Source organism: Xenopus laevis, chromosome 7S (genome assembly GCF_017654675.1).
Source record: "Xenopus laevis strain J_2021 chromosome 7S, Xenopus_laevis_v10.1, whole genome shotgun sequence".
Lineage (NCBI taxonomy): Eukaryota > Metazoa > Chordata > Amphibia > Anura > Pipidae > Xenopus > Xenopus laevis.
Window position 1 is genome coordinate 15,664,834 of NC_054384.1, and position 14,075 is coordinate 15,678,908.

The 14,075-nt window shown below is 41.3% G+C and overlaps 1 protein-coding gene across 3 annotated transcripts in view; it reads right to left on the minus strand.

The window, feature by feature from the left end:
- Positions 1-3,514: 3,514 nt before the first annotated feature.
- The window catches only part of LOC108697397 (exocyst complex component 6), a 159,117-nt gene continuing 148,556 nt past the window's right edge, over positions 3,515-14,075 (minus strand). For 2 of the 3 annotated variants that reach the window (XM_041570914.1, XM_041570912.1), the window contains 2 exons: positions 6,018-6,130; positions 3,515-4,824 (listed from right to left, as the gene is read on the minus strand). In XM_041570914.1, the coding sequence (XP_041426848.1) occupies positions 4,692-4,824; positions 6,018-6,130 (246 nt within the window). In that variant the 3' untranslated portion in view covers positions 3,515-4,691. Of the gene's footprint in view, positions 4,825-6,017; positions 6,147-14,075 lie in introns of all 3 variants that reach the window. The other variant, XM_041570915.1, reaches the window with a different exon arrangement.

A 14,075-nucleotide genomic window follows, 5' to 3' on the forward strand; every position in this document is an offset into this window, starting at 1 on the left:
GGCTTCATTTAACACAACCTGGTCATTTGGAGCCAGGGCCACCAATATAAATCACGGGCCCCTGTGCAAGAAAATTTTCGGGGCCCTCCCAGATCCCGCCCACACCACAGTTAAGACCACACAGACATTAGCACTAAAAATGGTAAACTCCTCACACACACAAGTTATAAAATGCCATTGATGGTCGGCCCCCTTATAAGAAAAAAAACTGTGGCACCAGGGCCCCCCATAAAAGTTTTTTATAAAAAAAAAAATATTGGCACCATGGCCCCCCATAAAAGTTTTTTTAAAAATCATTGGTGGCCCCCCGTAAGTTAAAAAAAAATGTTGGCGCCAGGGCCCCCTATAAAAGTTTTTTTAAAAAAAAGTTAAAAAAAACATTGGAGCCCTAGAGAATATTTTTTTAAAAAAAAACATTGGTGGCAGGGGTCTATAGAGTATTAAATAATACATTAATTAAAATAATACATTGGTGGCTAGGAGTTTAAAAAAAAAAAAACATATCGGTGTTCAGTTGAACTAAACTCGTGGCTTCAGGACTTCAAGTTCGGGTATTTTCACTGCTTTGGGACTTCAAGTTTGGCTCATTTCATGGTTTCGGGTGTTTTTGCGGATTAGGGACTTACTAGACAAAACATTGGAATCTTGGCAATCTTGTCACAATGTCACACTTAGACACGGAGAGCTTCAAATGTCACACCTATTTCTCTGAGTTTACGATAAATCATAAAAACGCTTCTGGTAACAGGACAAGTGCACAGTTTCTGAAATATATGTTTCCCAATCTTACCGGTTTCCAGCGTAGGAATGGTGCAAGCCTTGTGGTCTATCTCTACTGTAAACAGGGAGTACGTGCAGTTTGTAGCTACAAATCTACCTCGCATTAAGACTGATGTTAACCCTTTGACCTCTGATAGCCAGGCCCGGATTTGTGGAAAGGCCACCTAGGCCCGGGCCTAGGGTGGCAGGATTTTCGGGGGGCAGCATGCAGCCCAACCACACCCACATTGGTTCAAAACCACTGGGGATGCACTGGAGATACAATAATTTTTTAAATTTCCCGTGCACCAATTGCCATTGCTCCAGTCCAGATGATGACAATTTGCACGAATAAAGAGGAGGGGACAGGGGTGACGAACGGCATTGGGCCTAGAGTTGCCCACTATGTAAATCCGGCCCTGCTGATAGCGGGGCCCTTAAAGGGATCCTGTCATCGGAGAACATGTTTTTTTCAAAACACATCAGTTAATAGGGCTACTCCAGCAGAATTCTGCACTGAAATCCATTTCTCAAAAGAGCAAACAGATTTTTTTATATTCAATTTTGAAATCTGACATGGGGCTAGACATTTTGTCAATTTCCCAGCTGCCCCTGAAAAAACAAATGCTCTGTAAGGCTACATATGTTATGTTATTGCTACTTTTTTATTGCTGATCCTTCTATTTAGGCCTCTCCTATTCATATTCCAGTCTCTTATTCAAAACAATGCATGGTTGCTGGGGTAATTGCTTAAATGCAAATTGAAGAGCTGCTGACTAAAAGGCTAAAAAATTAAAACAAATTGCAAATTATCTCAGAATATCTCTCTCTACATCATACTAAGTTATTTCAAAGGTGAACAACCCCTTTAAGGACTTTTAGGGCTGCTGGATGTGAGGTTGTGCACAGTATCACTATGCATCGCATTGCACAGCCGTGTGTACGGATTCACCCTCGTATGCAAACACAGAAATAATGTAAAGTGCATGTTGTTGCCAATATTCTTTATTCCCTATCTTAGGATATAGTCACATTGTAAAGGAAATACTTACAAAGTATAGATTAAAAATCACAGCCCTGAGAACCAAAAGTCATAAGAAAAGGCGGCTGGGGACAGTGACAGCGAGCAGGCCGCGCTCTCTCAGTCGTATCAATGGGCACTTCAAATCTCAATGTATAAAAACAATCGTCCTTGTTAAAATATCACACTGGCATCACACTGGCGGGCTCTTAGCAGCAATGTTGAAGCAATCAAAATAAAATATTTACAATCCTGTATTTGCTGTGCACATCGGCCCTTTTTTTTTTTTTTTTTTATCTGCTGTATATGGGATTAAACCAGGAGTAGCGATTGTGATTTCTCTTACAGTTCCATCGGCATACCCCTGTGCCCTCTTTTGGAGGAAAAATGAAGGGGATTGGCCTCATTATCAAAGGTTCATTCACGTCACTCATTTTGTGGGTAGGGTTGCCACAAAATTTTCACCAGCCAGTGGTTGGGGCGGGAACAAAAGGGGTGGACTGTGACTTCAAAGGGGCAGGTCTTGATGTCAAAGGGGTGGAGCCACGGCATGTGATGGGCAGAAGGCAGTGAAAAGAGTAAATTTTGATCGGATTGGGGGGCAGGCCAAGGGGCCGGGCCTTTTTGAGGGCAGAGACACAAGCTCAGATTAGGGGATATTTAGTCACCCGGCGATAAATCGCCCCTTCCTCGGGGCGACTAATCTCCCTGAACTGCCTCCCTCCGGCTAGAGTGTAAATCGGGATGGCACTCGGATCGCTTTGTTTTCCGAAGTCGTCTGAAGTTTCCTCGCGAGGCAACTTCAGAAAACGAAGCGCACCAATTGCCATCCCGTCATCGATTTACACTCTAGCCGGCGGGAGGCAGTTCCGGGAGATTAGTCGCCCCGAAGAAGAGGAGATTTGTCACTGGGAGACTAATCTCCCCGAATCTGAGATTGTGTCTCTGCCCTGAGGGGTATTACAAATTCACAGGCAAAATACAAATACCGGCCCGGCCTTGGCAGGTGTTTTATCGGCTAGGTCGGGTGGCAACCCTATTTGTGGGTCTAGCAGTGTTGGGCTGTTGTGCATTATGGGTATACCCTGACTGCTAGGAGGGCAGTGTTGGGCTTTGTGTGCAATATAAGGGCAGTGTTGGGTATTCTCTGAATGGTGAGGGCAGTCTTGGGCATTATCCTCTTATTAGTATGAGGGCAGTGAGGGACATTATGCGTAAACCCTTTGTTCCATTGTCATTCTGTCCATCAGGATTATTTGGCCATACTGGGGGGAGGAGGGGATTTTGGTTCTGTATGAGTGTAATGTTATTTTAATGTTAGTCTAAATTATGTTCACATTCTGTTGTAAAGTTTTCAATAAAAAAACATAAAAACCCTTATGGTAAAAGGGCAGTGGCATACGATATGGGTATCTGAGTGGTATGGGACAATGGTGCATATAATGGGTATCCCCTGACTGGTATAGAGGTAATGGTGTATAATGTGGTACAGACAAATGATACAGACAAATGAGGACGATGTTCCACTATAACTAACTGCTTGTTGTAGCGTTGGGTGCAAGCTGCGGGTCCCCCTGCCAGGGACCCACTTATAACTCCAAGAAACACGCTGCAGCACTCCGAATCCTGTGAAAGTGGTTTATTGTGCCAACAAACTAGGTAACGCTTTGGACCAATGCCCTTTCTTAAGCCTGTCCTAATTTGTTGGCACAATAAACCACTTTCACAGGATTCGGAGTGCTGCAGCGTGTTTCTTGGAGTTATAAGTGGGTCCCTCGCAGGGGTGTGTTTCTTGGTGTATATTATGGTGGTCCTGATTAATATAGAGGCAATGGTGCACATTACTATGGTGGTCCTGATTAATATAGAGGCAATGGTGCACATTACTAGTATCTCCTGATTAATATAGAGGCAATGGTGCACATTACTAGTATCTCCGATATTAATATAGAGGCAATGGTGCACATTACTAGTATCTCCTGATTAATATAGAGGCAATGGTGCACATTACTAGTATCTCCTGATTAATATAGAGGCAATGGTGCACATTACTAGTATCTCCGATATTAATATAGAGGCAATGGTGCACATTACTAGTATCTCCTGATTAATATAGAGGCAACGGTGCACATTATTTATATGCCCTGACTGTTATGGGGTTAGTGGTGTACATTACAGGTATCCCCTGACTAATGTAGGGGCAGTGGTATACAATATGGGTTCCATGACTTTTATGAGAAGTGATGGGCGAGTTTATCCCATTTCGCTTCACCAAGAAATTCGCAAAACTCCAAAAAAATTTTGCGAAACTCTGAAAAATTTGCGAAACATATTGAAGTCGATGGGCGTCAACATTTTTTTTCAGCACGAGCGACAGTTTTTACACGCGCAACTCTTTTGTCCAAATGCATTAAAGTCAGTTGGTGCCCGAAATCATTTTGACGTGCGACAGTTTTGACGAACGAAATTTTTTTTGTCTCAGCAAATTTTCCCACGCCAAATTTTCACAGCCGTGAAATTTGCAGCGAAATCCATGCCTGGCGAATAAATTCGCCCATCACTAATTATGAGGACAGTGGTGTACAATATGCATATCCCCTTATTGGTAAGAGAGCAGTGGTGCACAATATGAGTATCCCCTGACTGGTGTATGGACAGTGGGGCACAATAATGGTATTCCCTGACTATTATGAGAGCAGTAATGCACAATATGAGTATCTCCTGAATGGTATGAGGGCAGTGCTACACAATATGGGTTTCCCCTGATTAGTATGAGGGCAGTGGATGATATTATGCATATTCCCTGACTGGTATTGGGACAATGAAGAACACATGGATATCCCACGACTATTATAAGGGCAGTGGTGCACATTATGGGTATCCCTTGATTGTTATAAGAGCAGAATGAATGTTACGAGTGCTGAGACATCCCGTTCACCAGACTCCTGAGTTGTTTCACAACAGTCTCCATTAACTTCTGTTTGTCTCTGTCATTTTTTCTGAACTGAGAAAAGATGTTGTTCTTCTTGCTGCTGTCCTTCATCCTGGAGAAAAAGAAAGTCAACACTCTAACCCACTGGCACACACATAGATATGCAATAAAAAAACAGAACTAAATCCAATATTAGACCTCGTGTATATCTGAATCCTGCAGATCTGACCAGTCACACTTTGACAGCACCATGCATTACTATAGAACTTGCACGGGTTCATCTGCATGATGTAGTCTAAACGAGGCAATACACGCACCGATATTATCCTATGAAACACATTTTCGTACGATATTCGGTGCGTGTATGGCGGGAGACGAGCTGTCGGCAGAAGACTTGGATATCGATCAGCCCTGGTGGAAAATTTTGATTGGGCGCCTCTGAAGGCACCCAAACATCGGCCATTGTTAGTGCTGAATCGTCAGATACCGGTAGAATTCTATACTTTGTAACTGTTTATCTGACTATTCAAGCATCTTTTCCAGGAAAGATCGTAATTGTTGTGTCTAATATGGCCACCTTAAAGGACAAGGAAAGTTAAACTAAAGAAGTGGGTTGAAATGTTGTACATTATGTTTTGGGCTTCTGTACCAACCCCAGGCAACCACAACCCTTTAGCAGTAAAGATCTGGGTCTCCAAAGATGCCCCAGTAGCTCCCCATCTTCTTTTCTGCTGATTCACTGCACATGCTCTGTGCTGTTGTCACTCACTGAGCTTAGGGACCCACTCACAATATACAGTACACATAGAATAGAAATGTCACAATATAAGGCTGATTAGTAATTAATACAGATAATTACTACATGACAGCACAGAAACCAGTGCAATTAGCATCAGAATTTAATAATCAGCCCTGTAGCATCAGCTTATATTACAGGGGAAGCTCATTTTCTGCTGGATAATAAGCGACGACCCCTAAGCTTAGCTTCTCAACAGCTGCTCAGAGCCCACTGAGCATGTGAGTGTCACAGACACTTTCCAAGATGGTGACCCCCTGTGACAAGTTTGAAGTCCTGGATCATTGCTGCTATTGACAAGCTGAGACTTTAGGCTGGTGCAATAAGTTCACTATATAAAACATGGCATTTTTAGTCCTAGTCATTTTTAGGGTTTCCTTCTCCTTTAAGCCACAGACAGATATACTGTACATGTAAGCACAAACCTTCTCACTGCAAAACAGACTGCACAATCTGCACAAATCCGATGCAATTCTTGCAATAGTCAGATCTGCAGGGGGGATACTCACTTCTCCAGCAGAATCAGGGCTGTGCTTGGATTCACTCTCAGATATTTGGAGGTTGGCTGCCCATAATCGGCTAAGTAAGCTGACCAGTCCCATACCATAAACAGGTCCAGCAGCTGAAAAACACAAAATCTTAACATTTTGTAAGGATTCTTCCTAAGAACCAAAGGATGTTCGTGCTTGTAATTTTCTCTAAAAAAAAAAAAAAAGGTATAAGGCAATAAAACAGCATCTCAAGAACAAAATCAAGGGACTTCATATACTGCTGCCCCATGCACAAGTGCTTGAGCACTGATGCATGCAGCACTGAACCCATGCGCCCAACAATGCTGCCGAGAGCAGTGAGCAGCAAACCACTGCAATATAATGATGACTCCCTACATTTAATGCCTGTCATAGGGGTTGAACAAGGGCTCCTTGTGATCTTCAGTGCTCCCTAGGTCACACATTTAAAGGATGCACATACTGCTAAACACAGGGAGACGTTCAGTTCTTGTACTCCATTCTAGGAGCAAGAAGAGCTGTGCCTCAGGGTTCAAGGTGCAAAATGCAAAACAGGGCAATTTACATCCAATCATCATTTTTTTACCCACAATGCAGCATTTTCCCAAGAATTCCAGCATAACTGCATAACTTTAATGAATACCATCAATATGTCAAACATTGGCAACCATTTCCATAGGAGTTCACTTGCCGCTGCATTGGTATATGAGGCGTCTTATGTACTATACCTTTTTTGCACCAAGAACCTCATCCACTGTAAGAAAATGTGTAAAACAATGCGCAAGCGACTCCATTGCCCTGATCTAACTAGATATCACAAAATCAAAATGGTCGGGAAAAAGACAAAGAAAATGAAATTCCAGGCTAATGGAAAGCAGGGTTTTACTTTGCCCTAATTAAGTGCCTGGGATAACAGCAATTAGGGCTCTTACTCACGCGCGTTTTTACCTGCGCTCCCCTGCGTTCCGTTTTTCGGCGTTCAGCCGCAGGGGAGCGCAGGAATAGACGCATTTCATTATTTCAAATGGAGCTGTACTCACTCAGGCGCGTGTAGGCGCCGAACGCAGGTTGAGACGCAACATGCTGCATTTTTCCTGCGTTCGGCGCCTACACGCGCCTGAGTGAGTACAGCCCCATTTGATATAATGAAATGCGTCTATTCCTGCGCTCCCCTGTGGCTGAACGCCGAAAAACGAAACGCAGGGGAGCGCAGGTAAAAACACGCGTGAGTAAGAGCCCTTAGTTTATCCTCAGTGGAGAATCCCAGACTAAAAATGCAACGAGCTGCTTCCAATATTCACCAGGGAATCCCTGATTCCTAAACACAAACACAACAATCTCCTCATCCCTATCATTATCTTAAGGTCCACCACAACGGCTCTCGGGTCAATACTGAGGTAATCTTTTAAAAGCTAATGTATCTGAACTAAAACAGCTATCCCTTTTATTCAGGTTTAAAGCCATAATCCATTTAAGCCATTTAAACCGACTTCCTTTGCAGGTTAGTTACTGTTTGTTACCATTAAGTACTTTGCTTACAAACTTTCTTGGGTTACATTTTAGCATAATGCACACAGGCAGCGGCACTCACTCTACAACCAAGATGCCCCCTGTTTAGAAACAAATGACATTTTTTTTGCAAATAAAAATATCTCATTTAATTTATCTATAAATATGTATCTTTATTTATGAAAGTTTTATTTTGCAGAGGAAGAAATCCAATTTCAGCTCAGTTATAAAGATAATAACGTTTAAATGGAATAAGTTCTGTAAAAAGTTGATGGTGTCCTGCCGAATCTAGTTTTGGCACTCATCATAATTTTCCTTTGCAACAAACATGCTTAGAAAGAGAAACTGCAATATAATTTGCCTTCCAATATCAACAAATATTATATCTTCCACCAATTTCAACCAAAATTATCAAAGCTTTATATTCTGGCATTTTTATGTTACAACAAATTTTGAAATATTTCAAAAACAAATTAAGTTTTACACCAAAGTGTTAAATGTCCAAAATCCTGATCAGTACAGGTATGAGAGACGTTATCTGGAAATCCGTTATCCACAGAGTTCTGAATTACGGAAAGAACATCTCCCAACATATTTTTCAGTTCAGTTTAGAGATCTATCTGAAACCAAGACTTTTTCCAATTACTTTCTACTTTCCATGTGTGATCCTTTTTTTCTAATATTGAAGTGTAAAATTTAGTTTTTCACATTCTAAAGCAGCTCCGGGGATGGGGGGGGGGGGTCGCCGACCCTGTAAACTGTTCTAAATTGATACATTTAGTTGATACATCTCTTATCTTTGTCCCTGATGAGCAGAATCTCTGGGTTTCATTACAGGCAGCTGTTGTAATTGATACAATAGTTGCTAATACTCCAGAGATGCTGCTGAAATTAATTGTTGCAAAATTGTAACAATTCAGAATCTGCACCTGAATTACTGAGCTGCCAGACTCAAACTCCAGAGACCCGAACATTCAACTTTATATTTAGATTTTGGAGAAACGGAAATAAATAAAAATAAAAAAATGGAAAGTAATTGAAAAAAGTCTTTATTTCTGGTGAGCAATCTGAAAACAATTGAACTGAAAAAAAGTGTTTGGAAGGTGAACAACCCCTTTAAGGTATGAAGATCCAAATTACGGAAAGATTTATTATCCGGAAAACCTCAGATCCTGAGCATTCTGGATAACAGGCCCCATACCTGTACATTTTAATAAATTGTGTGTCCAGTACTTGTCATGTAAGCAATGTCCTAACATTGACCCCAAAAGGGGAAAGGCTTAGGGTGGGGTTTCAGGCAGATTGGGGCCAAGTCTGATACAGCTGGGTGTGGCCTGTTTATGGATACACTTTGCTTGTTTATAAAACTAAAAAAGTTTTCAGCCAAATTAAAAATGGATATAGAAGTGTCACTGAAGCAATGGAAATATATTTGTTGCCAAAACCTCATTATTTCAAGAAAGCTATCATCCGAGAAGGAAAATACTGATGACTTCGATAACTATGCCCCAAAGAAGTTCTTTATTATCTCAAAGGGAAGTAGAAATTGCTGAACTGCTGTGATATAACGGGACAAATTTACTAACCTCCGAAAATTCGCCAGCGACAGCTTCGCTCACAGCGCAACACTTCGTCAGGCATAGATTTGCCTAGACAACGCTAATTCACTAAATTCTGAAGTTGCGTCCATTTAGCCGAACGCTGGCAAAGTTCCACTAGCGTTACTGCGCCAATCTAAGTGAAGTTGTGATATCATTAGCTAATTAGCGGGAAGTTAAAGTATAATGGAAGTATATGTTGCAGCAAATACATTACATTACACAAGCCCAGGGAACCTTAATAAAATAAATAAAGTTGTTATATTGCCCTACACATGAGCCCAGTGTATAGTTTATGTGCCACATGTTAGGAAATGTAGGGGGGAAGCCGGTTACCCCCAAAAAAAATTACGATATTTTTCAGCCTATCGCCCTGAAAAAGGAAAAGACGCTAGCGTTTTTTGGGACTATTTTCAACTATTTTTTGAGAAAGTCCTATCTACTCTATTGCACTTCGCCTGGTCTGAGGAGGCAAGTCTGGCACAAGAGGTGACGTTCAGTAAAATCCACATCTTAGTGAATTTGCGTAGTTACGTCCATTCGCTAGAGCCCAAATTCGGCGGGCATTAGGGAGCGAATTACCGCTAAATTACCGCTAAATCTCCTTCGCTAGCAAAGTTACTCCAGTGTCCATTAGTAAATCGACGAAAATGACAGCACGCTGGTGAATTTTCGCCCGCGTTAGTCACTTCGCACTTTAGTAAATTTGCCCTGTTGATGGAAGTGGATGATGACGGAGTTATGAAAACGAATACAAGCTGAAGCTGCATCTTTGCCAAAGTTTTATGAATAGGTACAAGTTCTGCCTTGGCACTTTATAAACAACTTTACCAGATTTCCCTAAGCCCTCGCACATCAAAGAAATGTATTTGCCCATCAGTGCACTGCTCTACACGAACATCTGTTCTGAAATGTATTATTATTAGTAACTAATTTCTCCTATGTGTCAACCATTAAAAAGACAAAGCAGCTCTCTTCCACCCTATTTAACCAAGCCAAAGTTTTCTGACCAGGAAAACAAATGACACCAATGGAAGACCGGTTGCAGTTCTTTTTGCCCCATTCAGAACAGACTAAAAAAAATCACTTGGGGTCAGGGGGTGACCCTTCCATTTCTGAGTATGAAGGACGGCTTTTCCACTGGTTCCACAGGAACAGAAGGAAGAAAGAATGGTTCTCCTCTGCTGAATACAACTCTGCATAAATTCCAGCTGTGAGCACCGAATCAATTCTTCTGCCAAGACAATGGTGCCCACTGTGCTTATCTTTCTCTTCTCTATTTAACTGTCGCTCGCTGTCACTCAAACATCTCCAGTCTACATTATTCTTCCAGTTCCTTCACTTGTATTTGTTGTCGTTGGACGGCCACTTTACAAGCCATAAAACCACTGGCCAAAGACAGAGGGAAAAAAAGAGTATAATTATATTGATAGGACTTGGTGGCTGATTAAAAAGATGGTGTTTCCTTCACAGGGAGGCTGCTAACTTCAAAATGTATTGCAGCTGGGAAGTATTGAGGAGCTCCCATGTCAACCTCAACCTTCCACCTCAAACCCCTTCTGAATTAAAGTTAATCTTTTTCCAAGGCAACAAAGAAAAGCACCACTGACTATGATTGGTGCAGCAGGCAAAAGAGCTTGTGTTTGAAATAAGAGTACAATGTGATTTTACTGTGTTTGAGGTCTTTACACGATGGAGTTTTTGAGAGTAGGAAGCAAATCTGCCTCCAGTTGTTTTGAGCAAATCCATTCCAAGGTACCAGAAACTGGGCTGGAGTATTGACAGATTTGGATTATGACTAAATACGTTGTGGAATTTTCATTCAAGTATCACAAAAAGGATGTTTATGACCCCAGTTGGCATGCTTTGATTGTTGGGGTTAACCCAAAATGCTAAATGGTTACTTCTTTCAACTTAGAAGTTTTATGTGGGTAAATTATGTCATTATTTTTCAAAGGAGACTATAAATTCTAAACAAGCCAAAAGACTGTTAACAAGCTCACTAACTTTTATATAAAATCTACAGTATTGGGAGGCCACCTTAACGGTCCACCACCCCAACCATGGAGGACGCCCAACCCAGCTGTGACCCACACACCACCCCACTGTGTACCTCCTCTTGCTGTTGCCACTGCTTGGTGGGTAAACGTTTGTCAGTCTCAAACGACTCCCACCATCCTGGGAATCGCAGGCAGACAGCAGGCCTGATGAAGAAGGGCACATTAAGGAGAAGGAGTCCACCAGGATTTCTCGGCTATTCCTAACTCTGCCTACAAAAGCCATTTAGTGTATGTTCTGTCTATTATAACAACTCTATTAGCACTTTGGGGTAAACTTACTAAGCGGTGAAAATTTGGCAGCGACGGCTTTGCAACCATCGCAACACTTCTTAACTAAAATGCGAAGTTGCGTCCAGGGCGCTGAACACTGGCGAATTTTCGGCAATGCGAGCAAATCAAAGCAAAGATGCGCTAGCATTCAATTCTGCCTAGAGCAACTCAGTTTGAGGTCTTAGCTCAGGCTAATTTGCATACGGCGGGAAATTTAAAGTTGAATGGACGTATATGTTGCAGCAAATACATTACATTACACAAGTCCAGGGAACCTTAATAAAGAAAATAGAGTTGTTATAATTCCCTACACATGAGCCCACTGTATAGTTTATGTTCCATATGTTAGAAAATATATGGGGGAACCCAGGTATCCAAAAATAACAAATAAAAAGCAATAAAAAGACGCCAGCGTTTTTTGGACTTAGACATTTTTTCCACTAAAAAATATGATGTATGTAACAGAAGAATGAGGAAGATCTATGCACTCCAATGCACTTTGTCTGGTCTGAGCTGGCGAAGGCAAGTCTGGCGAAGGAGGTAACGTTTAGTAAAATCCGCATCTTAGTGAATTGGCGGAGTAACGTCCATTTGCCAGAGCGAAAATTCGCCTGCCGATAGTGTGTGAATCATCTAACATCGCCTGTTAGTAAATCTGCGAAGTCCCTGAAAACGGAGAATCTTCGCCAGCGTTAGTCACTTTGTCCTTTAGTAAATCTGCCCCATTATCTAGCTAGCAAAACTAACCAATACCTTTGCATGCCTAGATCTTGCCCAAATTTTGCAGGAACAGCAGGAATGAAGTTTCGACCTACCAAAAAACACAATGCTTCAAGCATCATCTGATCTTTTGTGCCGAGGGTCCAAAGTTGAGATCAGTCAATTTCTTCTAACCATGCGGCACCTGCCCATTAAATGTATCGCTCATTTCACTGACAGAATGTGACATGTACAGAAATCATTTTCAGCAATGGCTTGTGATACAGGAGCTTATGTTATCAGTGACTAATAAGACTTGAGCTAATGAACCTTCAAGCAAACAGCTGCTTTAATGGGCTTCTGCCGCACGGCCGCGCCTACCTATAATTAATTGTGACAGTTTCACTAAACATCCTCTTTAGTAAATCAATTTATCCTATTACAGTTTTTTTCCTCTGCAATAAGTTCTTCTACAACAAAAAAAACCAAAACACTGTAAATATAAATAAAAGCCTCCGTTAACAGCTACTTTAATGGCCTTCTGCCACAGAGGCGTGTTTATGTTGAATTAATGGAGCGAGTTTTCAGTAAACATCCTCTTTGGCAAATCAATTTATCAGTTTAAAGGTGTTCTCTGTAATAACTTGAAAAAGCAAAATGTAATAAATATGAGTCAAATTATGTTCATCTCTTATATGGTTCCATTAAGTAATACATGAAGTTAATATTATCACATTATTGTTTTCTTCTCATTTAACTACTAAATACATGCAGAACAATACCAATTAAACATCTCCCTCTACTCCTCTGTTGCTTTCAAGCTTGTTACATACCACCAATACGAGAGTCTGCTGATATTCATGGTATCTACTACCTCCTCAAATTGATGGTCTGGGGCATGTATATCCACATCCCATGAGATACTGGTGAGCTCTAACTTGCTTAATATGAATACAGCACTACATATTGTTTCTATTAATCTTAAGGTGCCCATAAACAGGCCAATAAAATATGCTTATTTGGCCATTCCAGGCCGAGTTGCTAGCTAATTGGCTCATGTTTGGGTCACTCTCGATGGCCTTGGTCAAAAATCAACCAAATATCCATCGGGCAAGTTTGGAAATGCCCTTAGGTGAGAGTGTCAGTCCTTTTTCTGTTGTTGTCCTTTCCCAATTAGTTTCCCCGTGGCCCAGGGCTGGAACTAGAGATAGGCAGACGAGGTACGTGCCTTGGGCACAAAGCTTGGGGGGTGCCAGGCAAGTACCTTCCCTCTTGCCTACCCCATGTCTAGCAAATATTAGCTCAATGAAAAGTGTCAGCAAGTTCCACAGTCCCGGCACTGCCTTGGCCCTATTAGGATCTGATCAGTGGCCCAATTTACTGCAGAGTATTGCTGGTCAAGTTGGTTAAAGATTCTGCCTTAGTTACCATAAGACATTTTCAAGCCTATGCTTGAAGCCCCCAGGCCTAGAGGGTAGTGGTCCCTGTGCCTAGTGTTTCTTATCCTTTAAAGGGGTGGTTCACTTTTAATTTAACTTTTAGTATGTTATAGAATGGCCAATTCCAAGCAACTTTTCATTTGGTTTTCATTATTTTTTATAGTTTTTAATTTATTTGCTTTCTTCTTCTGACTCTTTCCAGCTTACATATAGGGGGGGGGGTCAATGACCTCATCTAAAAAAAACAAATGCTCTGTAAAGGCTACAAATCTATTGTTATTGCTTATTACTCATCTTTCTATTCAGGTCTCTCTTATTCATATTCCAGTTTCTTATACAAATCAATGCATGGCTGCTAGGTTAATTAGGACCCTAGCACACGGCTTGAAAATTGAAACTGCAGACTGCAGAGATGCTGAATAAAAATTGAAATAACTTAAAAACCACAAATAATAAAAATTAAAACCAATTGTCTCAAATATC